Below are 24,789 nucleotides of genomic sequence, written 5' to 3'. Positions count from 1 at the left end.
ACCTGAGTGAAATAATATTGGCAAATAATTCTTAGTGTTTGTTTTAACTTATGTGGATTACCAGTTGGGTGGGGTTTACTGCATCGGAACAAATGGCTGCCCTTGAGCAAGGCACTTAACCCCTAACTGCACCAGTGGAGCTGCTCAATGTTCACCAGTAGAAGACTGTGGTTGTACTGGGCAGCTCCCAGTTCTGAATCTGTGGTACTGTGTGAATGTGATAAAGGGCTGTGCTGAAAAGGCACATACATGCTCAGTTGACTTTATCTAGTTAAAAAAGGCAAATTATCAATCACAGAAAAGTATAATAAACTCACTTTCCTGCAATTACCTAATTATTCTAGTACTTGTTTTGCAGCAAACCCCACTCAAAATATTATAAAATAAATGCTAAAAATTATTTGCAAATACTGTTTGACACAGTTCACAGGGCCAGCCACAAAGCATGCAGGCGACACTGGTCTCCAGGAGCAATCAGTCAGCTCTTGGCCTGTCCTCAGTTCAGATCTCGGTGACGTAGTCAAACAGACAAGGCATGGTGAGCTGTGGCTCCACGCTGGCCTCAGGCTGCAGTGCCTGTCTGGCCGGAGCCTGGGAGGTGTGTGTGTGCTCGCGCTCGTGCGGCCTGCGGTGCGGCGGTCGTCTGAAGGAGATGTTGTACGAACGCCGGTAGGAGCCCAGCCTCTTCCACACCTTGAGCTGGGGCTCGCTGGACCCGCTGCTCCCGCGGGCCGAGCTGTCCCCCGGGCCGCAGCCGCCCTCAGAGTCCCCCTCCTGTCCGGAGGGCCGGCAGACCGCCAGGAAGGCCGCTAACCCGGCCAGCAGCAGCGAGAGGCCCAGCACCACCATGATGGTGAATTCTGGGTTGTGGGTGTCTGAAGGATGGGATGAAGGCAGTGGGATGGAGGGAGAGAGGGTGCTAGTGAGGCCGGACAGAGTGAAGGATTCTGTGGGGGAGGATGAGGTGACGTTGGACCCGGGATCGGTGGAGTTCATGTTGTCTTGGCCCTGGATGGGGAAAACGCATAAAAAGGAGGTTAGATGGCAAGTCTGCGTATTTCAGGGAGGAGTGTTTGTGTGTGTGTGTGTGTGTGTGTGTGTGTGTGTGCGTGTGTGTGTGCGTGTGTGTGAGTCTGTCTGCCTGTCTGTGTAGCTATCTGTATCTGTGGGTGTGTGTGTGTGTGTGTGTGTGTGTGTGTGGTCAGCCTCTATCAGAGTGCCACAGCAGCTCTCTTGATATGCCGTGTTTTGCCTCACCAGCCAAGCCTAACCGAGCTGAGTTAGGCTTATTTGGGAGCTTATTTTCAGTTTATTGGGATCATACACTCAAGGGCTTGCAATTTACACACTCACGCACTCGCAAACACGCACGCAAGCACACAAACACACATACACAAACACACACACACACAAACACACAGAAACGCATGCACGCACATGCAGATGCAGGGAGTGGTTGGCATTTGCGGCAATTATGTAGCTATTAAATCAATGACTACAAAACAGTCAATGCTTGACAGGCTTTCTTCAATGTAATACAAATTGGGTTTATTAAAATGCCCCTCGTAAAGTACAAGGCACCCACCTCTTCTACCCCGGTCTCCAATTATCCCCCCTCTCATTCTCCGCTCCCCCCCTCCTCAGCACAGTAACATTTGTAAATGTCATCGTCCTTAATTCAGCGGAGACAAAGCATGGCTTATCGGTTTAAGGGAAACACATTGGGACGTGAAATTATTTTTAAGACCAAATGCCAGGAAAGCTGTGAAAAGGCCAGTGGAGCAGGATGGCTCGTTAGAGAGTCAGTTCATTAGTCAGCGCCACCCAACACACACACACACGCACACACACCAGCTATTCAAACACAAACTTTCTTTCTCTCACCCACGCACACTGTAGCCTATACCGCACACATCTGTGATTACGCCTGCTGCTCTGTAGCTTGGCAGCCTAGCTGTAAGGTACTCTCCCTCTCCCCATCGCCCCACTTTGTTGTTCCTCTAGATCTGACAGCTCAGCTACTTTTCAAACAGTCCAACTCATTTCTTAACTCCTTTACAAGTGCACTTTCTCTAAACGACTCATGTTTTTAAAGTTTGGCCAACTCTGCACTCACTGGCTCTTAAATAATTTCTCAGTGGCATACTTTTTTATGCATATCAGATTTTTATTGCCTTTTATTGCCTCTTGCTTGCCTCTCTGATTTACGGTGTTTCTCATCCTATCCATTCTATATTTCATCATCCAGACTTCATGTAAGCAAAGATCGAATGAGGAAATACAGTAACAGTTCATAGACGTCAGACCTGCAGCCTCCATTGGCCAATATCCACATTCACATTCTGCCATTCCAGATAAGTCTTAATCATACTAACCCAAATGCGTACATGATCCCTCACACACACACACACACACACCCACACACACACATTGCAATCTGCACATACTCCCATACACAATGTGCAGTTACTCAAGCACATGTCAGGAAACTCACATGTTGAAATTTAGATTTGAAGAGTTTAGTTGTAAAATGAGACATGAACCATTAAAAAAAGATTAAGAACCTCCTCTTAACCGTTGTGGACATAAAAATACATGGAGGCAGTATTGAGATCACTAACTATCATAGGACCTTCATTTTCAAAATTTCATTTTAGACAATGTAATCATGCTCACTTCTGAAATTCTGAACAATTAACCCTTTTCCCCCCAAATTGAACATATAGTAATTTGGACTGAAAAATATATACTCACACCCACACTAGAGACTCTTTAAAACAGCACCTTGTTTAGTTCCAGTAAGTGAGGGTCAGACTTGTTTCTTGGCTCCACACACTCTTTTTTCCCCCCTCACGCTGTTGCTTTCCCAGAGTGTGAGGGGAAAGCGTTGGGGAGAAAGGGGGGACGGGCAGGACAAGAGGGTAAAAGCATTGTGATTGAAACGCCTCACTATTGTTTTAATCCCAGAGAGCCCGAGACAATAGTGTGTTTTCCAAGCCATGCGGAGGCTTAGTGAATAATCTCTAGACGCGAACACTCCACATGCATACACTCGCAACATCTGGTTCAGCAATGTAGTCTTGCACTTTTTTACACCCCTTTTTATGGCCTAAGTGGTGCAGTCCACTGTGTAATACCCTATTCATCACTCACCGATCTGACCCCCCAGCCTCTTTTTTCTCCCGTCTCCCCCTCCCCTCTCCTCCTCTTTCTCCTCTCCTCTCCACATCTCTTTATAAAGCTAATGAGACTGAAGTTGGGCCCCTCTTCACAGAGGGAGCGAGAGAGAGCAAAGGAGGAGACACAGGACTAGAGAGAGAGAGAGAGAGTCTGTGTGTGTGGTGTGTCTATGTGTTGGTGCATACCTGGGAGCATGCACATGTGCTTGAGTGTCTTGAGTGTGTGCCTGGATGTCTGCGTGTGTGATTGAATATGTGCTTTGTAAGCACATCCACAGGTCTGACATAGCCACCACAGAAGAGCAGGGTGACTTGAATTCGGCCTCATCTAGCGCCAGCATCTCTGTGCCTCTCTGGATTCAGAAGTCAGTCTTATGACATGGCCCATTCACCAGCGGCCCAGCATGCTCCATTTTTTATCTGTGTACGCTGTGGAGCCATGCTGTCTGCGCTGGGTTTGTGTTTTCGTCTGCTTTTTGGCTATCTGCCTGTGACAGAAAAGAGGGAGGCAGAGAGAGAGAGAGAGGAATAGAGAGAGAGGTTCTGCCATTATGGAGTCGCTGCCAAGCTATGTTGGGGTTGTTGTGGCAACAAGACATTGTGGGCCAGTGGATGCGTGGTGAATGAGAAAGTATACCGATTTGTCCATCTGTTTGTATAAATTTTTGCATCGATAAAAATGTGCGTCTAATATGTTGCCTAGCATGTGATCGTCACAGCTTCTTCGCACACCTGTTGTGGCTGGGCTCTCCCCCCACGTGTAGATTCCCATCCAAATGATGTATTCTTTGATCACTGAACCAAATCCAAGTATCTATTTTGTGTTTCTGTTAGTGTCTCATGATGATATCCATCTTGGCTCTTGCACATTTGGCTGTCTCCATTGTCAGACTGCAAATTGGAATGAAGTCATAACTTTGTAATGTATTGGCATAAAGGGAGGTTGATGGCATCGCTGTACGCTGTAAGTAGCCCGATGGCCTGTGTGGTGTGTATGTATCGCTGCAGATTTGGTGGTGTCGGGGATTCCTGTGCTGTTATTTGTATGCAAGAACTGAGTTTCTGTTTGTGCAGGTGCAAGCTACAGATGCAGACCAGGGAGAGAATGGCAGGGTCTTGTACAGGATCCTCTCTGGTAAGTGTGACTGTACTTCCTTTTTCCTCCCTGATGGTTTTCACACGTTCCCTATGCTCAAAACAAACAAATGCACAGAGTGAGCAGAGTCCCATGTCACACTGGGTTGCACAACTTATCATCTGATGGTAGCGTTGTTTGTTTAATTGTGCAGTGTGGGTAAGAAACACTGCAAAAAAATGTCTCAAAAAAAATCTTAATTTGGTTAGTCTCATATTCAGACTTCAGTGTTATTTTTCTCACAAGACATTGAAAAATTCCACTAATGGGCAGGTGAGATAATTCCTCTTGTTTCCAGTGCAAATTCACACATAATCAGAGAAAATGACACAAATGACACATTATTGAAGCAAGTTAATTTGCATTGTAAGTGAAATTATCTCACCCTAGTGTTTTCAGAAAAAACGATTTAAGACCCAATACTAAATTACTTGCTAAAATGCATATTTTTATTACAGTATAAATCTCTCTCTCTTTCTCTCTCTCTCTCTCTCTCTCTCCTCCTGTGTGTGTCTGTGTGTACGTGCTTGTAAATGCATGCAGGGAACAGTAACAGACTGTTCAGCATCGATAAGCACACAGGGCTGGTGACACGAGGCCTCAGGGCTCTGGACAGAGAAACCAGCAGCTCCCACGTGTTGGAGGTGGAGGCCTACAACAGCGACCAGGGCAGCATGAGGAGCTCCGTACGGGTGAGGACACACAGGGAGGAGAGGGGGAGGGGGGGGGGGGGTGAAGGGGAGAAGAGGGGGGAGGTGAAGTGGAGACCCTGCAATGAGTGCAAGAAAGTTTCAGCAATCATAGAAAGATGAAAAGAATACAGTCAGAGAGTTGGTCAGAGATTGGTCAATTTACCCGTTAAGTGATGAGAACATAGACACCGAATCCATCCATGTGTCCCAAGAAAATTTTTTAGTAAGAAGACTGACCTTTTAGTAATCGAAGGTTGTTAATGTTTTCTATTATAGAACCTGTAGATTCATACATTTTAAAAATGAAATATCATTAACTCAGGAGAGCTGATGAAGCCACAGTTTCCTTTTGGAGCTATTTTAAGTGAGTAACCATGTATTTTTAGAGTTTTAGCTATACACACAGCTGTCACAAATCACCCACCTCCTTCACTTCCTACCTAGTCCTGTTATTTTTGTATAATATTTTGCATTAGGTTTACCAGACTCCTACGCAGACTTCCACACTTAGATGCATATCATTTACATGCCAATTAGAGCTGCTGCAAGTTCTCATTTTCTCACTTTTGAGATAATGCTAGTCGCCTACTATCACTCAACACAGTGTATGCTAAAGTGTTAGCATGGAGCACAGGAGTAAATTATCTACCAGAGACACATGCATGATTTTGGTGTCTATGTTTTCATCACTTAATAGATACATTTCCCAATCTCCCAAAAACTCTGTATTCCTTTAAGTAAATGTGCAGAGTTGATGTACAGCTTCAAATGTCTCCCCCTGCAGGTGATTGTCTATGTGGAGGATGCCAATGATGAGGCGCCAGTATTTACCCTGCAGCAGTACAACCGGCTGAGCCTTAGGGAGACAGCTGGCATCGGCACATCTGTAATCGTTGTGCGCGCTACCGACCCTGACACCGGTGGGTGCAACCTCAGATCAAACAAGATTATTTCTTGTAGAGATGTAGAGATGTAGAGTTTCAAATAACAGCAGTTCTTGTTTCTGTCAATCCCTTAGTATCAGGTTTTATCTTAATACCACGCAACACAATGTGGCATTTAGCTAATTGTGACTTTAAGCGCCCTGCTTCTGCTCTGCTGGCACTGGCACATCTGTCATTGTGTGCCGGCCACCGACCCTGACACTAGTGGGTGTCACTCCAAATGAAGTATAAAATCTCTCAACCAGTTGTTGTTGTGAAGGCTGTAGTCCCGACCTGCCTTGTTTCATCGCACTACCGCACAAAAAAAAGGCATTTATCTAAGTGTGACATATACACCGTACTTCTGCTCCAGTGTGGACTTCCTCTATTCACTTCCCGTTGTGTCAAGAATTGCTTAGACACGGTATTGCACATCTGTTGCTCTGACACACTTTCTCCAAAACACTAGAGCAGGCCTGAAGATGCTGTAAACAGAACATAGTAAATAGAAGGATGGAATGTCCCTTTTCTTAAATAAAACCACGGGTAGCTATAAATAATTTAAAGTATAGCATTGAAACTGGATATGGAGAAGTTTCATAATTTTTACTATGCTGGGAGAATAATTAATTATGATTGACTGGAAGGTTAACTTGTTATAACATGCATACAGAAATGACAGAAATGTTTGATCTAAATGAATGCACTTGTCACTTTTGATCACTCCATTTCCGCCATACACTGGTATATCAACAGCTTAAATAAATAGCTTTTCAAGTTGTCTTCAATATATCCAAGTTACTGGTCATTGTTCATTAATGCAGTGGTGTTGAAAATAACATTATTCAGCCCTGATGTTAAAACCTTTCCGTATCTCACTAAGATATCATTACAACACCTTGTTCCTTGACTCTTTCTCCCTCACTCCATGCACCCCCGCTCTCTCTCCAGGTGATGGTGGAGCCGTATCTTACGCCATAGTGTCCGGTGCGGACCGTAAGTTTGAGGTGGACGTCAGCACGGGCCTGGTAACCACTGTGGACTACCTGGACTTCGAGACCAAGACCAGCTATCTGATGAACATCTCAGCCACCGACCAGGCCCCGCCCTTCCACCAAGGCTTCTGCACCGTCTACGTCACCTTACTCAACGAGCTGGACGAGGCCGTGGCCTTCTTCTCCACTGGTTACGAGGCGTCGCTGCAGGAGAACACCGCCACGGGAACGGAGGTGGCGCAGGTGCAGGCCGAGTCGGCCGACAACCTGAACCAGCTGAGTTTCCGCTTCGACCCCGACACCTCGCCTGCCGCTCTGGCCCTCTTCAAGATAGACAGCGTCACGGTGAGTGGAGGAGGACAGACGAGGAAAGGCCAGGTCCATCATATTGGACAGATGTCTAGCTATGCGTACATGTATAGAATCGTTATGGACTCTTTATGGACATATATGTTGATGTTCTCCATCTTCAGGGTCGTATCACAGTGACAGGCCTGCTGGACAGAGAGAAGGGGGACCAGTACATCTTGACTGTGATAGCTGATGATGGAGGACCTAAAAAGGACTCTGTGGTACAACGCTTCACTCTGAGACTTTCTATTGTTTTGTCTCTCTTTTTCCATGTGCACTTTTCAACTCAATATGTGTCTTGTCCATTCTATTGTAGAAAAGCTAATGGCATTCCTCTTTTATTCATTGCATCCTTCCTCGGAACTGCAGAAGGTAAGACTTCTTTTTAGAACATTGAGCATATAACACGCAAAATGTGTGAAGTGATTATCCTGTATTTTTAGGTCTGGTGGTCTTATTTTATTTCAAAGGTAAGTGTCATGGAGCGCCCCGGTGGCTCATCGAGTAGGGCGCATACCATTTGGCTCAGGCCTTGCCGCAGCGACCCGGGTTGGAATCCGACCCGTGGTCCTTTGCTGCATGTCTTCCCCTCGCTCTCTCTCCCATACCTTCCTGTCTCTCTCTCACTACATCTCTCAAATAAAATGCCAAAAATAAATCTTTAAAGGTAAGTGTCATTTCAGTGATCTGGCCAGTGGCAGAACCTCATACATTTCATCTTACCTCCTGACAGGTGTCAATCACCATCCTGGATGAGAATGACAACAGTCCGGAGTTTGACATCACATCTGATTCTTCAGTGGCCATCCGAGAGGACACACCCATAGGTCAAAAAGTGGCAGTGGTGTTGGGAAGGGACAGAGACGCTGGGAACAACGGACTGGTGAGGACAAAAGAGAAAGAGGGATGAAAGATTCAGAAAGATGTGAAAAAATCTATCTTAAAGTTTAAAGGTGCTGCATGTAGCATTTTAACATCAATAAATCATTACCGAATTAATGTTGAGACCTTAGTACAATGACCAAAAATAAACCAGACCATCACAGAGAAGACTGGCAGCCTCTACACTGCATTTTAAATTGTGTGCCACCAAGAAATCTGCTGGATTGCTTTATGGCACAAAACAGGCGCACAGCGCTATATTGCTTCTCAGTCCCAGACATAATGATCTCATTACTACTTACTAAGTGGTTCCCTCAACATAAGGATCTTGTTCCCACAAATTAGTAAGTTGTGAAAGTAGTAGTAAAAAAAAGTAAAGTGAAAGAAAACACCAGGGTGGGGGAGAGGGGACAAGTAGCAACATCCTCTTTACAGGAAAGCAGCAGGATTTAAGGGAAACGTGATCTTAATTTTGAAAAACACTGGAACTAACAATATTACTGGTGTGAGACAGAGGCCACCAACATTGTATATCTTTTCATATGATGTGAGTGTTATTTGTCTAAATGTTTGCTATTCACAGAAGCAGAATACAGTACAATAAGTTAATTTGAGCTACTATTATAGTATATTATATGGTATGTAGTCATATTTTAGTATGACATTTTCATTCTTATACTGTCTGTCCGTCTGTCTGTCTCTTACTCTCTCTCTCTCTCTCGCTCTCCCTCCCTCCCTCCCTCACTCTCTCTTTCTCTCTCAGGTTAAGTTCACTCTGGTGGCCGGCAACATGCAGGATGTGTTTGAGATCAAGACTGTGAACAACACCTATGGGGAGGTCTACGTCAACTCTCCTCTGGACAGAGAGTCTGTAGACCGCTACCTACTCAGGGTCAGATAACAATTCACATGCATACTTTTGACACATTTATTTGCTATTTGAGCCGATAGGTATAGTTATGTCAATATTTGAAATTTTCACTTAAAGGAAAAGAGATCTTCTTTTTCTATTTGCCTTTGTTGGCTTCAGAAGACGTGCACACACTTGCTTTCTATGTCTCCACATGTGATTGTACGTCTTATGACTGTATGTGTCTGTTGTTTCAGGTGCGCGCCACAGACAGCGGCTCGCCTCCCAGATACGCAGACCACTCCCTCACCGTCAATATCCTGGACGTCAACGACAATGGTCCAGTCGTAGAGAGCCAGAGGGGCTACAACGTCAGTGTGAGCGAGGTGGGACACACACACACACACACACACTGTTCATTATAACCATGCATGACGTCAGTCTTTGTTTTGGTGGGTTTCCACTGCCTCTCGTGGCTTATTGCTTTTATGAAACAACAGTAGAAAGAACACAAATGTTCAATAAATATTTTATTGTTAATCTATAAGAATTAAATTAGAAGAATGAAATGCTTTTCTTCCACTAAACAATATAGTTCTTGAACAGTAGCTAAATGTAATTGTTAAGCGACACATACAGTAAGTACTGGTAAGAATGGTGATTTTTGGTTTGCGCATTAATATTTAAGGTCTGTTATGCAGTCACAGGTTTGTGTTTATTGGGTACTTTACAGCAGCTTCCCATCTGACTCAGCCAATCAGAACTGAGGACCAGCACTATCTGTTTTATAATGTACACTGCAGAACATTGGAGGAGGTACGTCAGTCCTGCGCGTGGTGGCTACCGACCGCGACATCGGCCCCAACGCCATGCTGTTTTACTACATCACTGCCGGGAACCAGGACCTGACCTTCCGCATGGACCGAGCGACGGGGGAGATGGTGACGCGGACGGCCCCGCCCGACCGGGAGCGCCAGTCGGAGTACCGGCTGACCGTCACCGTGGAAGACGACGGCACGCCACCGCTGTCGGTGAGGCACAGGGAACAGAAACTGGGAGTAGTAGTACACTGCAAAAAACATCTATCGTAACAGGCCTACACATTTTCCAAATTCACTACAACTACACTGCAAAAAAAACCCATCCTAACATATCGTTTAGTCTATTGAGTCCTAAAATCTGAACTTTTCTCCAAACAAGTGAAAAAATCTACCCATAGGGTTAGATAATTTCACTTAATTCCATTGTGAATGAAATTGTTTAAAGAATTTTCTTGAATGAAGTGACATTATCTTAGATCTTTTTCATTTGTCTTAAAGAAAACGAGATTTTAAGACTAAAAGGCATTTCCATGCACAAGAAAAATATTAGAAAGAGAGCCACTCAACGGTATTTTTATAACGACAAAGACACATTGGAACATCCAGTGTTGCTGTAGAGGTTTAGGACACATCCTTCCTGCTGAAAACTGTAACTGTAATTGGTGATCAAGGAAGCAAAGAGCTGAACCTTCAGTAGCTCAGCAGCCCACAGCACAAGACGCACTGTGCAGCTCCAAAGATGCAAATGTGTGTAACAATCCTTACTTTCCCTGCAACTTTTCTCACAGACCCTTGCTGTAAATAAGATTGTATCCCTCTTCAGTTACCATGGTTAACTGAGGGTTTTAACGAAAACCACCTTGGGAAACCAGACTTTCACTCTGTTTTTTTTCGAAATTAGGTTTCTTTATCTTTGGGCATACTTTTCTGTGCAGTTTGACGCAGTAACCTCTGTGGAGCGGTATAAATTTCATCTAAATTGTTGCTGACAGCTGTTCATGGTGACTTGAACTTGGCAGCAATGGATTGGTGTGCAGCCAGGAGGAGTCATCTGGGGTTATCCAGCATCACATCCCACTGTAGAGCCCTCTTTTGGTCAGACATTGTACTGCAAGCACTTCCAACTTCCACTGGAATGAGGGGCTCATTTGGTGGATTTTCTGCATTTACATGGGCAATGATCATTGATTTCTTTGTCAACCTGCCTTAAGCCAAGATACAAATCAGATCTCAAACAAATCAACAGTTACTAATTGCAATAGGCCCACGCAGTAAATTGAAGACAGTGGTTCCAATGTTTTTGTGTTTTGTTTGATCTTGTGAGTGAGCTGATCAGCTGTATAGGGGCAGGAAACACCCTCCTGTGTAAACAGGAAAGCCACAATTCTGGCCCATATTTGCAGAAAGAGGAAGATGAATGTTGATGCTTCCTGTTTAGACATGCCTGCAATATTGAAAGGCTCTGTTATGTGTTCCTCACTGAAGAGAAAGAGAGAGAGAGTGTGTGTGTGTATGTGTGTGTGTTTGTGTGCGTGTGCGTGTGTGTGTGTATCACTGGTGTAACTGTTAGGTGTTGCCATGTATGCCTACATTTTTTTTTTCGTTTAGTTACCCTGTCCATGCCATAAAGTAAGATATGGGTGATATAAGCCTGCAATAACAGAAGCTACCACTGATATAAGATCTGAGAGGCTGATGTAAGGCTGATATAAGATTCTAGAAATACACTGGAGAGAGGAACATTGGCAGCATCAGGCAGGCCCCATCTTCCATCTCGCTCTCCGTCTCTTCTTATAAAATGAGATACTGAGATTGTTGTATCATTTTCCTTCCTCATTGCCACCCTCCCTCTGGTGTGCACCATCTTAGACGCACACAAGTGGAACAACCTTGTTCCATCTGTAATGGCTCCCTAGGCAGCAAGTACAGCACGTCCTTGTGTAGTGATAGCTTTGGAGGCCTGCCAGTAGAAAAGAGCAATGATTTAGATGACTAGACACAGGGCTCTAAGGTGTAAGAGCTCCGCTTTATTAGAGAAACTACAATAAGGAATATTTTACATACAAATTCAAAGGCAATTTAAAGAACAAATGTGCTTTCACAGCATTGCTCTGCCAATGTGTCAACCTTTGTACACACACACTCTGTCTCTCTCTCTCTCTCTCACACACACACACACACACACACACACACACACACACACACTCAAACCAGACCACCAAATTGTTCTTGAAACTACAGTATGACACAATTGATTTATGACCCCAGATTTGAAAACACATGCAAACACAAATACTAAATAATAAAATTATATTTCCTTGGCTTGACTACAAACAAAAACATTCAAGATCCTCAAAAACACACGTAATACCCTGTCCTGTCTTCCTGCTACACATTATTCAGCAATGCTTTCCTCTGAGCACCTGCTACACAGTTTACACAATATAAAAAACCCACCAGTGGTTTCACACTATCAAACACACACCCTAAATAACAGCAACATTACACCCACTTTGCTCATCTTCTCTCGGGGTCTTCCTTGATGTAATTGTTCTTTGGTTAACATTTCAAAGACATCCCTCCATGTGTGGAGGAAACAGTATAGTAACAATTGCAATTCATTTACATACACAAAAATGTAAGATATGAATTTACATAAATACCAATATACATAATATAATTGCAACTCTTAAATCAATTAACATATGAACATTGAATGTCCATAAGAAAAATTGGGAAATGGATAAAAAAAACAAAAACAATATGGCATAAGCCAAATTTGTCATTGAGGCAGTAATGAAGCAGCTGGCTGTTTTTTGCAGTTTTTTTTTTTGTTTTTTTGTTTTTTTGGTAAATGAAGAATCTAATAGATTACACTTAATAACAATGGTCCACCTTCACTCCTAAGCACCATGTATGTGTGTATATGTAGACATGGACAGCAATTTTTAAAAAAGAAAACAAATGCACATCACAATATTTTTTTTTCTATTACCATTTTCAGCACTGTATGAATGTATTCAAGGCCACTGTGAAGTGCTGGAATTAGGAGGCGAGTGTACGGGAAGGAGGAGGGGGAGTATGTACAGCAACAGAGCTGACAGTAACTGAGGTAGCAAAGAGGGAAGAGAAAAAAAGTCAAGTGGAAGTGATACAGTGGAACAGTGTAATGCCATTAGAAGTTGCTTACTGTCAGCTTGTCCTAGAATATTGAGGGGGGAATCCACAAAGAATTTCATTTAATAAACTAAGGATTGATCAGTAAGGTTCGCAACATGTAACATCTAACAATCACAGCCTCGGACAAAGCAGTTCTCCTTCGGAATATTCGATCTCTTGTGCGTCTTTGATGTTGGCGATGCCTTCGCCACTGCCACTGCCGCCATTGTCATGGGGAAGTGTGAGCATCACATCCCTCATAAATGGGCCTATAGGTTTCATTACCGCCTTTCAGGAAGTCATAATTGCGTTGGCGTTAATTGTGTGGGGCTGTCTCCGAAATATATGTAGGCACTAAGTGTGCATTCCATCCACTGTGGGTGACTTGTGAATTGGTCGGTGTTTTCTCTCTGGTTTGCAAAGGTTTAACGGGTGCAACAGCATCGCGATCCTTTAGTGGATTCCCCCCTGAGACTTCTCTGACTATTGAGCCTGCTCTGGTATCAAACAGTCAGAGCTCTTTATTAAAACAGAAAACAAGAGTGGAAGAGAAAATGGCCGGACCTGACACTTAAAGTCCACAGGAGCTGCTTTATAGCCCTTGACATGCCCGCCCCTGCACACAGACAGACCCCCACCCTCCTCACTCAGGGACATCCCAAGCGGAGGGCCCCATCGGATCAAGACCAGAGCACCTGTTGGTCCGTGAGCCGTCGTCAGTAGTCAGACGGAGCGTCACACACATACCCAGCCCCCGCTAAAACACCAGCGCCGAGAAGCAAAAGTTCCCTTTTGGCCTCCAGCTGTTGTTGCAGGTGGAATGAGTTTTGGAATTAAAAACAAAAAACAAAAAACAGTCCTTTCCCTCCTGCAGTCCAGACAGTGCACAGACGGCTCCCCCAGTAGAGGTTATTGTGAGATAGGCCACAGGGGCAACATAGCTCTGGAGACAGAGAAGAAGAAGAAGAGGATTGCAGGACTGTTTCCGGGTCGGGGGTCACTGAGATGAAGGAGGCTGCACCCCCTTTAAACCTGCAGGAAGTCTGGAGACTCTGGGATGGGATCTGGAAAAGAGAAGAGAGAAGCGCTGGTTAACAAGAGCAGAGAAATAATTCATTAATATCCACATGCATCGACCTGCAAAACTGCATGTGTTGTGTCTCTGTGCTGATGTGGAAATTTAGTCTGCACATTCAAAATTGTACTTCCTGTTTCTGCCTAAAACACTGATCATGTCAAAAGATGGCAATTCTTTTTCACACCCTCCTCCCACAGTGGAAACTCACACACATGCACACACAGACACACACACACACACATACATGCACACGCACAGAGACTGATTCTCAGAATAAGATGTGATTCACTTGAAAACCGCTAGAAAGCAGAACAAGTAAAGCAGCCTTTAGCCAAAATTGTAACATGTTAAAGACAAGAGGGAACTGCTGCTGGTTAAATTCCGCTCAGCTGAAGGTCAGCGGGGTATCATGCTGAAGAAGGAAAGCTGAAGTGAGCCTTTATCCATGTAACAGAGAACCTCAGATCATGGAATCAGTCTGTATCATACCCTTTGGAGTTTCTCCTATGACTTTTGATGGTTTAATCAATATTTTTGACCATGAACAACTCCTTCCCAAAGCTAGAATCCAGAAGATAAACATGGCTCTAATCTGAGATGCCATCAAGCAACACTTTGTGTTTTGATAATGTAATTTAATGTTTGATTGAAAATGTACACCAAAATGAACTTATTTCATAATGATTTTAAAAGCTCCAGAAAGTGTCTCTCAGTGAGACTTGTTCATGTTCGCAAATCCTGACAAGACTATCAAAAGGTCATAGGAATAACATGAATAACAACATGTGAGTTATGGTTTAAGGTGGATTTTCACTAAGTTGGGCCCTGTCCTTTCCCCCTGTGCCCCCTGAGACTGAGCTACCAGGAAATGGGGCAATCCACCTCAGTATGCCTGGAATGTCTACGCAGGTGCCCCGGGAATCGGTAGAAAAACACTCAGGATTGAACCCCTCCACCGTAACTAATGTTCCAGCATCAGTTCAGGTTGAGTCTGGGAGAGCGGCTGAGTGGGCCATTAGTGTTAAATGAGAGTGCTGATGAGTGGAGAACGACTTGCGAGGGAGGCAGGGCGAGAACTGCGAGGGTGACAGCACAAGCAGGTGGTTTCAGTTCTGTAGGAGAGATTAGACTCCCCACACATACCACTTTCCTTAGTCACATCACACTTGATCCAGCTGTTTTATGTGCGAATGCTTACACGCATTTGCACATGCGTGTGAGCATGGTTGCTCCAACACATACACCAGATGCAAGATGTTGCATGATCTTCAGTAAAAGGCACGCAAAACCATGGTTGGTTTCCGATTGCATCAGAGTGTTCTATCATACTGAGTGTGCATTTTGAAATTGGTATTTCCAGAACTAGGTCCTTGTGCAACACCATTATGTGCCTTTCTGTACTTGTGCACGTCAGTATGTGGCTGCAAGCGGAAATGTGTAGGTAGCTGTGTGGTTGATGCCACATGACCTACGACATGACCTACCTACCTATCTGTGTAAACTCACTCCTAAATTGAAAAAAACTTGTCCACTTGTAATTTTCAAGTGTCAGGTTGAATAAGATGACACATTCAACTTTCATGGAGCCAGGCTGAGGGGCAAGGGCTGAAGGAAGTGGATAGAGGGTTAGAGCATTGTGTGTCCTGTCCTGTCAGTGTAATTTAGTGTCCTGTGTAATGAGCGACTTGTGCCATTAGGTGGCAAAATGGTTGTAAATGTAACCCAGACTGTAGTCTAGATAGCCTACAGCTAGTTATTACATAGGACAAGACACAAAATTATAGAGGACAGGACACAGAATCTAACTGACGAAGTGTCCAGCAGCGTGAGACTAGTAGAAATATCTGCCATTGACCAGTGACCCTTTGTTGCATGTATATGTTTGTGTGTGTGTGTGTGTGTGCGCGTCTTACCCTGTGATGGGAAGAAAACGTCCCCGTGTGCAGGAGGAGAGAGGGGAGTCCCTGGCTCCGACAGCAGGTGGCGTCCCGTCTCAGAGGACTGCCTGGTCATAATCTGAGACACGGTGCGGGTCTTGGTCTGTGGTGATCCCCCCAGGAACACGGGGTTCTCATGGCCCTGAGCCTCACTGAACACACGCACACACACATACACACGCATGTAAGAAAGAGAAGCATACTGATGATTTATCGATGTTAAAATGCTAAAGAGTTTATAGGTATAAACAGCATGGTTGGAGCATGTTTTTGACCAGTCAGATTGCTTGGCTGAAACTACCTATAGTATAATACATGTGAATTATCAATCCATAAAACAATATCTCTGTTTATGATACTGGTTTTCTAAAGAGCAGCTGTGTTATTGAAGTAGATTTACAAGGCCAGCTGCCAGACAGACTGTGGGAAAACTCACCTGTCCATCCTCACCAGCTCATGTGCACCTGGGAGGGAGGAAAAGGGAAATGGGCCATTGTGAATGAACTGAAACTGAGCGGAACACTACAGATACAGTGTGAATGTGTTTCCCACTGTGTGAAGTACATCCCGTATCAACCAGCTCGCTGAACGGAAGTGTGTGTCAGACAAAACACTATGGGCGACCCAGTGTGAGAGATTTACACTTAACGCATCACACGGATATGGAAGTGAGTGTGTGTTTGTGTTTGTGTGTGTGTGTTAGTAATACGTACGTCTGCTGGACTGGCTGTTCTGCCTCTGTTTGTACACAAGGACCAGAATAAGGGGCAGAGAGAGCAGAGCCATGATGCAGGCCGCTGTGGCCAAGGCAACTGACACAGAGCCTGGGGAGGCAGCAGACAGACTGTGAGTTAAATAAATGGAGTGACCGGTTTATCAGTCCATTGAATATGAGACACAAGGGCTTGGATAAAATGACATACTTTCAGTTGGCTTGGAATCCACGACAGTGCACTCTTTAGATCCATTTCTCCCTGGAAAGAGATAACATGTAGAGTAGAATGTTTAGCTTCGAATGCACTCGAATATATAAAATGAGTTTGGGTTTCTGCCTGTGAACTGTAATAGTCACCGTTCACATGCACATATGACTTTCATATTTCAGCAGTGTCATAGAGAACTCTGAGGTGAATTGTCGTAAACCACAGTGGGTAGAATGAGTAGAGCTGTCATCATGGGAAACATCGAACTGCCAAGCATCTGAGCACAGTCACCATGATCAACCTGAATGAATAATTTAGCCTCTTCCTCTAACAATTTACCGTAGCACAATGACTTCAGAGTTTGAGGAAATTTTTGTGTCCTTACATGGCATGACGTGCAGCAGAAAGTGGCTGTGGGGCCTCTGCAGGAGTTTGCCGTGTCTATGCTCCACCTGGTAGTCCAGCGCCATGCAGCAGTAGCGACCCTGGTCCAGGTCGGTCACATTCTGCAGCACCACCCAGAAGTTCTGTGCCCCAGCCCCATAATCCACTCCTGGTGGCAAGCTGTTGTTGCCGTGGGAGTGGCTGAAGATGGGACCGTGGCGCGGGCCCACCTTTTCGTGACAGTGCTGGTCACTGCGGGGGGTGAAAAGCCAGCTGTGTCTCAAGATGTCTTTGGAGTGCAGAATGGCGCCTTTCTGGGCACACACCAGTTTGACGGTCGCACCCACAGGGCAGTAGTAGTGCTGATGGGTGGCGGAAACACTCAGCGTGGAGTGGGCGTGGGACGTCTCGCCATGGGCTGGAGAGAGGAGACAAGTATGGGAGAATTGCAGAGTGAATACATGGGATAGAGCAGGAGCCACAGGTTAGGTGGATCCCTGGTAGAAGTGGCAGCTAATCTTCCCCAAGTCCAAAACACGCAAAAGCAACACAAAACACCACATCCATATAACCAGAACAAAACATAAAGAAGTGACAACAGCACATTTTTAATTGTGATACATATACTTTATACTTTATTCTGTATGAAATTCAAGATTCCTTGGATAAGGGAGACTTTGACTTTCATAAAGGTACAGTCCTGATATCAGAAGATAATGCACTCTAAGAAATTGCTCTGTAAATTACAATTCTGTCCAGATTATTCATAGCACAAATAAACACAGTGCAAGAACTAATTATAGTAACTAACAGTTTCAACTTTGTTTTAAAGCTACAAGTGCAGAATTTTCCTCGTCCTATTTCTGCACACTACTTGCTTCCTGGTTTTGTACATTCTGGGTCAGCACAGTTGGTTTCCTGTCCTATATATTTATACTGTGGTTAGAGATAGTGCATCGGCTGCTGGCTTAAACAAATAGTCAAACCTCCTTAGGGAGTCAAACTGCCTCCGCCTCATGGACAGTTACATTGCTGGAAGATGACAGAGAGGCATTTGCCAATATACAGGATGTGATGTAAATATCTCTTGTGCCATGAAACGAGAGTGAGCACCTATGTAGAAACGTGGCTTGGGTGTCAGAGGGGAGTGGGGGTGGGGGGTGGGGGGGGGGGGGGGTGGACTGGGGGACAACATGTCACCCAATACTTTCCAATCTACGATCAGTCATGGAGACAGAGAGAGAGAGAGAGAGAATGAGAGAGAGAGAGACTGGCTTTTGGGAAGAATGTGGGTGTAAATCTTTGCATGTTTCAGTGTGAGTTATAGTGCATGTGCACAAGACATGGCAGTCACGGGCGTATCGCTGCTAAAGGTCACTGCTCTTTACTGTTATACAGTAGCATTCCCTATGATTGCAGTGAAATAGCCCTTTATCATGAGACTCAAAGCAGACATGATTTCTCCTCACATAGCTTTTCAATACATTCAGGAAACTGCCAAGACAGTCGACAGACGCTTCTTTACATATTGTGTAGACATTCACCGTTCTCTCTCTCTCGCACTCACACACTGCCTCCGACCACATCCTGTTCTTTGAGACTCAAGTTATTTTTCTTTTGTACAGCAATGGAATGCATGAACAAATAAGCTCCTAATAAGCGTTGTGCATGATTGTTTTATTCTGTCTTATTCAAATATCATGCCAACATAAAGACATTAACAAAAATGTGGTACATTCCACAATATACAATACATGGGGTCACTTGAGAAACTGAGTCTGAGCATCAACAAAAGAAAATGCAATAACACAACAAAACCAACATATCCCCGGGCTGTGCAGTCTGAAGCTATTCCCTAAACCTCGCCATACAATAACAAGGCCAACAGAAACATGCACTATACATTGCAGGCATAGTGCAACATCAAGACTCTTAATGACTCCCATACATTCAGCATGTAAAACCACAAAACAACTCTGTCTGTCTGCCTCTCTCTCTCCCTGTTTAAACTAGATCTGGACCATACATTGTGTATAACCATTTGTGGTGTGGTTTTACATCCGAGGATGCTTTGCACTGCAAAGAAGCCGGGAAGGAAGGGGATGTGTGTGTGTGTGTGTGTGTGAATTACAAGTATGTGTGGGGGTGGATTTGCGGTCAAAAAGAAATGTGAACAAGCATGCATGCAAGTGTGTGTGTCAGTGCAGTGGTGGTGTGGATCCGAGGTTTTAAATGTGTGTGTGTGTGTGGGAGACGGGGGTTCAGGAGGTTTATTGGCCAGGATTTGAGGAGTGGGCTTCCTTCCTGAGTTGTCCCGGCACGCGAACACGGCTCCCGCTCCTCCACTCGCCAACTGACCTTCCTGCCCCGCTCCTTAACACTGCTTAACAACTGTTGGCCCGTTCCTGTGCAGTACCACTGTTGCCCTCAGGGGGCAGCAGAAGGCAGCCTGAGAGAGCCTTTTGCGTCAGGCAGCACATAAAAGAGGAAACACATCATTTGTTTTAGTCTAAATGCCAATTCCGGGCTTAAGTTGCTGGTTTACATACTGCTGGATAGGAAATACAGTAGCTGACCAGCCAACGACCCTCGCTCTTTGATTAGTTGTGGATGTGTGTATTTATATGTGTGCATCCTGTGTGTGTGTGTGTGTGTATGTATGCTTTCAGTGCCCACTGTGGTTGTGTCAGTCTGTTCCTGTGTGTGCGACTGAACCTTGCACTAGCCATTGTGTGTCAGGAAGAGCAATAGGAAAACCAGGGAGGGTGATTAAAGTGAAACTGTTGCCCCTGCGGCTGTTTCTGCCTGTGTGTGTGTGTGGGGGGGGGGACGACAATAGGAGGGGAAGCCCTTCTCTCCTGTTTCACGCCCGCCCTGCCTGCCTCCCTGCCCTTCTTTGACAACTATTCCCCAGTTTCTCTTGACCTATTTACACTAGTAACAATGGGTCTTTTTATCATGTGGTTTCGCAGAGACTCTTTAGCCAAGGAGAGATGTTTTTTTGTTGTGAAAACAGGTATAATATGTATTTCAATACAGCTTTGGCCCTTTAGCTCTGGAGATGGACAGCCAAAGCGAGATGAACTGTTACACAAGTAAAACATATCTCAGATAGCTGAGCAGCTTCCTGAAAACACCGGATCTTGGTGAAATAGTTTTTGCAAATTCTTTTTATCATTTGTTTTATCATACTTTTAGGTGCCAGATGGGTGGGGTTTGGCAGAGAGGAAAATACCAGAAAGTTCAGACAAGTCAGTTTAATATACTTTTCTGTAATTGTGTCAGCACGATGGGAATTGTCTTGATGTGGTTCCAAACAGGTAAAAACAAACAGCAAGTATTTATTTGGAAATACTTCTTGACCCAGGTCTGCTAAAGACACTTTTTTTCACTGATGTACATAAGACATCTGTGTCCCAGCTCTATTCTACATCTAAGTTTCTCCCCCTCTGATCTCCATTCTCAGGATCCTGATAGCCCCTCAGGGCCCAGACACAGGCCCTCTTTTGTCTTTACCCTCTGAATACCACCTGTTTAGGACATGTTGCCTCTGACAGCTTTCTTACAACTCTGGCGTGCAGCAAAGCCTGTTGGAATTAATTAAACATGTCTTTTATTTTCCACTAAAGTTCCCCCAGTTAAACCCGAGACTGTTTTCTTCTGCAAGAGTATACTTTAATTACTTTTTATACTCTTTTTTTTTTTTTTTGGAGTGGGGCTGATACATTACAGGATACTGAGCATACCCTACTGGTAAATCTAGTATCCATCCATATGCATGAGAGCCTGAGTCTTCTATCTGTGTTTGTACAAGTGCTGCCTCCATCCCCCCCCAGTTCTCACCTACTGCAATGGGAATGATTAGCTAACCCATTATAGGGTGTTAATGAAACCAGCGGGAGGATCCCAGATTATCCCCTCCACACACACACACACACACACACACACACACACCACACACAGAGAGTTTCAGTACAAGTTGCTAGCATAATAAACAGGATGCATTAAGCCCCTTTCAGCATGGGGAAGTGTTACAGCGTTGCACTTCAGTCACTTGTCAGTTAGTCATGACGGGAAGTGGTTATGGGTCAGTAACTGGGGTCATCGCGCTTAGCAGGAGACACAGATCCCACTCATCTCCTCATTAATTTTAATTTGCTGTGTCTTTTGGCACTTTTTAAAGCAGTTTGTCACAAACCTTGTTTTGTTAAAAGTGCTATTTGAATAAATTTGACTTGGCACATCTCCTATCTGCTCAGTAATCAAGCCTAGTCTTACCTGCAACACTTCTCAAATTACCGGTTAGTGTAATGACAGCTTTGTAAGCGTACTTACAACATAATTACAACATAACTTCTTCATTTTTTTTCTTTTTTTTTTTTTTACCTCTGAAGCAGAAGTAACAGTGTTTTTTGTTTTTTACAATGAAGGTGAAGATATACAGTTTTTATCATTGAGTTCAAGTGTTTGCCTGCTGTCTTTCTCAGTTCTGTAGTCCCTCCTGCTTTCCTCCTAGAAGCACTGTTAAAATTCTGATAATACTGTTATTATTACACTTAGAGATCCTGCATCCTCACTGCCCAAAGCACACTGGTCACTGCTGCTGGTATGACGAGGAACAGAGTCAAGGCCATAGACAGTGGTGGTCAATGCTGCATCCTTGGGCTGTGCAGGGAGTCACCAGTGTGGGAGAGACAGCAGTATGAAGGACACCACAGAGATCTCATTGGCTGACTACAGCAGACATCAGACCACGAGATGTCTGATAGACTTATTAAAAATATAACACCCAGAAAAAAAATCCCAAGCATGGGCACACTTCTGTTTTCTCTCCACTGTCTCCCTGCTCCAATCAGGCCTGTTCTTGTTGATGGGAGTGACCCGGGAAGCCATTTCTAATCACTGCTGCAGATGCCTCATAAAGATTTATCCATGTAGGACAGGGGATCAATGAGCAGCATGAGCTCGTCTGACAGGACAGGAGGAGAAAGTAGTCGAGAGAGAGAGAGAGAGGGAGAGAGAGAGAGAGAGAGAGAGAGAGAGCGGTCACATCCTGTGGAGTCCACATCCACAATCTCTAAATTATCGACCATTTGTGACTGTGCCATTGTCCCACACGGGGAGCTAAATGCCTGCCCAGAATGAGGGGAAAGGAGGCACCGATTATCACTCTGTTCATCTCAAAGGAACCCAAGCGACCCATTTTAGAGAACGCTTATTGGCAGTGGCACAAACAGCTGTTTTCATCATAGGCTGAGAGGAAGGAAACTTCCAAACAAAGAAGACATAACAGGGCCGAGGAGAGGGGAGTCCTGAGGTTGCAGCCTCAACCATTCAGGTCTTTGTCAAATCTAGACAATGTTGGGGCCTGATTGTGTTACAAGTGCTTGCCCATGTAAACTTCAAGTGTTCCACTACTGAAAAAAATACATTCCACATACTTAAGTATATGTTTAGAGATGTGTTTCAAAAATGTATTTAAAAAATGCCCCCAAAAAAAGCCTAGATTTGCATATATACATTCATGCAAAATATATATTGATTTGCCATTATCTCTATCTACAAATAGGCCTATATATTTTAGGCCAACTCGTGCATATTATTAAATATATCTCTTCTAGACTTATTCTGAAAAACAGGTGAAATGTATTTTTTGCAGCATGGCTTGGAGTAGCAGATTTTCAGTATACTGCACTTGTGCTGTTTGACGGGCTTATCGCTTGAGCTTATCCAAATAGACCAAATCCTCAAGCCGAAAACCGATAACCTCTGCAAGGTTTCGGTGGCGTTTGAAGTGAAGCACTCCGCGTCCCGGAGGCAACAGCTGCTTCCCTTCCCTCCACCCGTGTCAAGTGGCTGAACACCAAGCAATGCCGAAGTCCCTCCATCTGATGGCATTTGCCTCCAAAAACTCCCAAACCCGTGTAATACCCAGCCGACGCCATAAGAAATATAAACAAACACTTTTACACTTTTTTCGGACGCAATCTCCCGATAACACGCGTCAGTTTGACACGTACCACTATGCATTTCTGTCCTGGAGACTTATGTCAGCACTATAGTAAAGGTGAGTACACTCCACTCCGCAGTTAAAGCGGGTGGGTTTAGATGGGTTTTACCCTTCACTGCATCCCTGGGTGGGGCGTTAAAAGCAGCTTCAGAGCAGCTCCAGATGTTCCGGCTCAAAACAGCAACAATAACAAACGGCGTCGAAAAAGCTTTCAGTGTGTGTAGTTCATCCCAGTATTTACTGAGAAACAAGATGCTACAAGACATCAATAAACTGTGACTGCAAGACGCCAACGTTGATATGGAATAGACGGGAGATAAAGATAGCCAGTCATGTAAACACACATCGCTGTTTTGTCACATTGAACAATATTCCTATTGGAATTTGTTTTGTCAATAGAGTTATCATACTTTATAGTGTTTTTAACTTTTTGTAACTGTAACATTCCTTATAATATTCCTGTAGTGCCTTATAGTTTTGCTGTGATATTTCTATAATATGCTTCCAAAATGTGTCTTTCTTTTCGTCTAAGCCGATTGCGTTGTCGGTGCGAGTGAAAACACAGCCCCGTTACCCTTCAGTGGGCGCAGTGACTCGTCTTTCACACTAACAGAGACTTGTTGTCAACAAGTTGACACACGCCCGGACGGCCGGGCCAGGCGATAAAACAACAGCGCGGTGGAGAGGATGAGTGTGCGCGTGGATTCTTACCTCCAACAATGCAAAACAGAACAGAGCAAAACCAAACTATGCACTTCTGTCCCGAAGGTGGACTCCGGCAGGGTAATCCCCTCTTCATGGCTGTCTTGATCTTCTTCAAAGGATTTGCTGAATAATGTTTGACTCAGGCGACCATCAACTAATTTCTAAAGTTGATTAAACTTAGATTAAACTTCCCTCCTTCACCTTGAAAGTACCTCTCGCGACTTTAGAGTGAGACAGACTGAGAGTTTCCCTGCTTGACAGGCTCTTGTCACTGTCACCAACTTAAGATGAATTTCAGTTTGCAGCGCAGGGCAACCAGATACGGAGAGGGGGGAAAAACGCTCCTCCCCCGAGCCTCTCTCTCTCTCGCGCTCTCTCTCTCTCTGCGTGATTTATATCATCAGTATTGCCAAATCATCTAAATACATAAAAAACTAGTACATAACAATGTCAGTGTCATAACAATGAAAGTCTGTGTGTAGGCTATAATTAATTCAAGTAAGTAAAAATAAATAATTTGTTCAGGCTGGTTATAGAAAGAACAAATCAATCTGTTCAAGCTGTTTGCATTGGCTTGACTGTAACTGCCAAAGTAAAAATATTGGCAGACTAGACAATAACATTCCAATCATAACACATTCAACATTGGATAAAGTTGTGTTGTCTGGATAATCAATCTTCATATTTTAGTTTTTAGGTATGGTAAAAAAGGTATGGTATGGCACTCTTATACAACAAGCACAATATTGTGAAATGCCAACTGCC

At 44.3% G+C, this 24,789-nt stretch overlaps 2 protein-coding genes across 2 annotated transcripts in view; one reads left to right on the top strand and one right to left on the bottom strand.

Annotated features, from left to right (window-relative positions):
• Positions 1 to 24,789, top strand: part of cdh23 (cadherin-related 23) — a 164,996-nt gene that overhangs the window by 116,364 nt on the left and 23,843 nt on the right. Inside the window, exons 28-36 of the mRNA XM_071519622.1 lie at positions 4,254 to 4,314; positions 4,858 to 5,006; positions 5,791 to 5,926; positions 6,881 to 7,269; positions 7,398 to 7,496; positions 8,009 to 8,158; positions 8,921 to 9,049; positions 9,265 to 9,393; positions 9,811 to 10,038. Of these exons, the coding sequence (XP_071375723.1) occupies positions 4,254 to 4,314; positions 4,858 to 5,006; positions 5,791 to 5,926; positions 6,881 to 7,269; positions 7,398 to 7,496; positions 8,009 to 8,158; positions 8,921 to 9,049; positions 9,265 to 9,393; positions 9,811 to 10,038 (1,470 nt within the window). The remainder of the gene's footprint in view (positions 1 to 4,253; positions 4,315 to 4,857; positions 5,007 to 5,790; positions 5,927 to 6,880; positions 7,270 to 7,397; positions 7,497 to 8,008; positions 8,159 to 8,920; positions 9,050 to 9,264; positions 9,394 to 9,810; positions 10,039 to 24,789) is intronic.
• Positions 11,834 to 24,304, bottom strand: vsir (V-set immunoregulatory receptor). Its single transcript, XM_071519618.1, has 7 exons — positions 24,031 to 24,304; positions 17,311 to 17,727; positions 16,926 to 16,976; positions 16,716 to 16,826; positions 16,439 to 16,466; positions 15,979 to 16,154; positions 11,834 to 14,051 (listed from the first exon to the last, which is right to left on the bottom strand). Exons 1-7 carry the CDS (start codon positions 24,116 to 24,118, stop codon positions 14,014 to 14,016), a joined length of 909 nt encoding a protein of 302 aa, XP_071375719.1. The 5' UTR covers positions 24,119 to 24,304; the 3' UTR covers positions 11,834 to 14,013.

Source organism: Centroberyx affinis, unplaced genomic scaffold, assembly GCF_046629955.1.
Source record: "Centroberyx affinis isolate AG114_WGS23_722 - 3 ecotype Tasmania unplaced genomic scaffold, CSIRO-AGI_Caff_v1 ptg000718l_1, whole genome shotgun sequence".
NCBI lineage: Eukaryota > Metazoa > Chordata > Actinopteri > Beryciformes > Berycidae > Centroberyx > Centroberyx affinis.
Note: the sequence above shows the minus strand (reverse complement) of the source record. Positions and strands in the feature narration are given on the sequence as shown.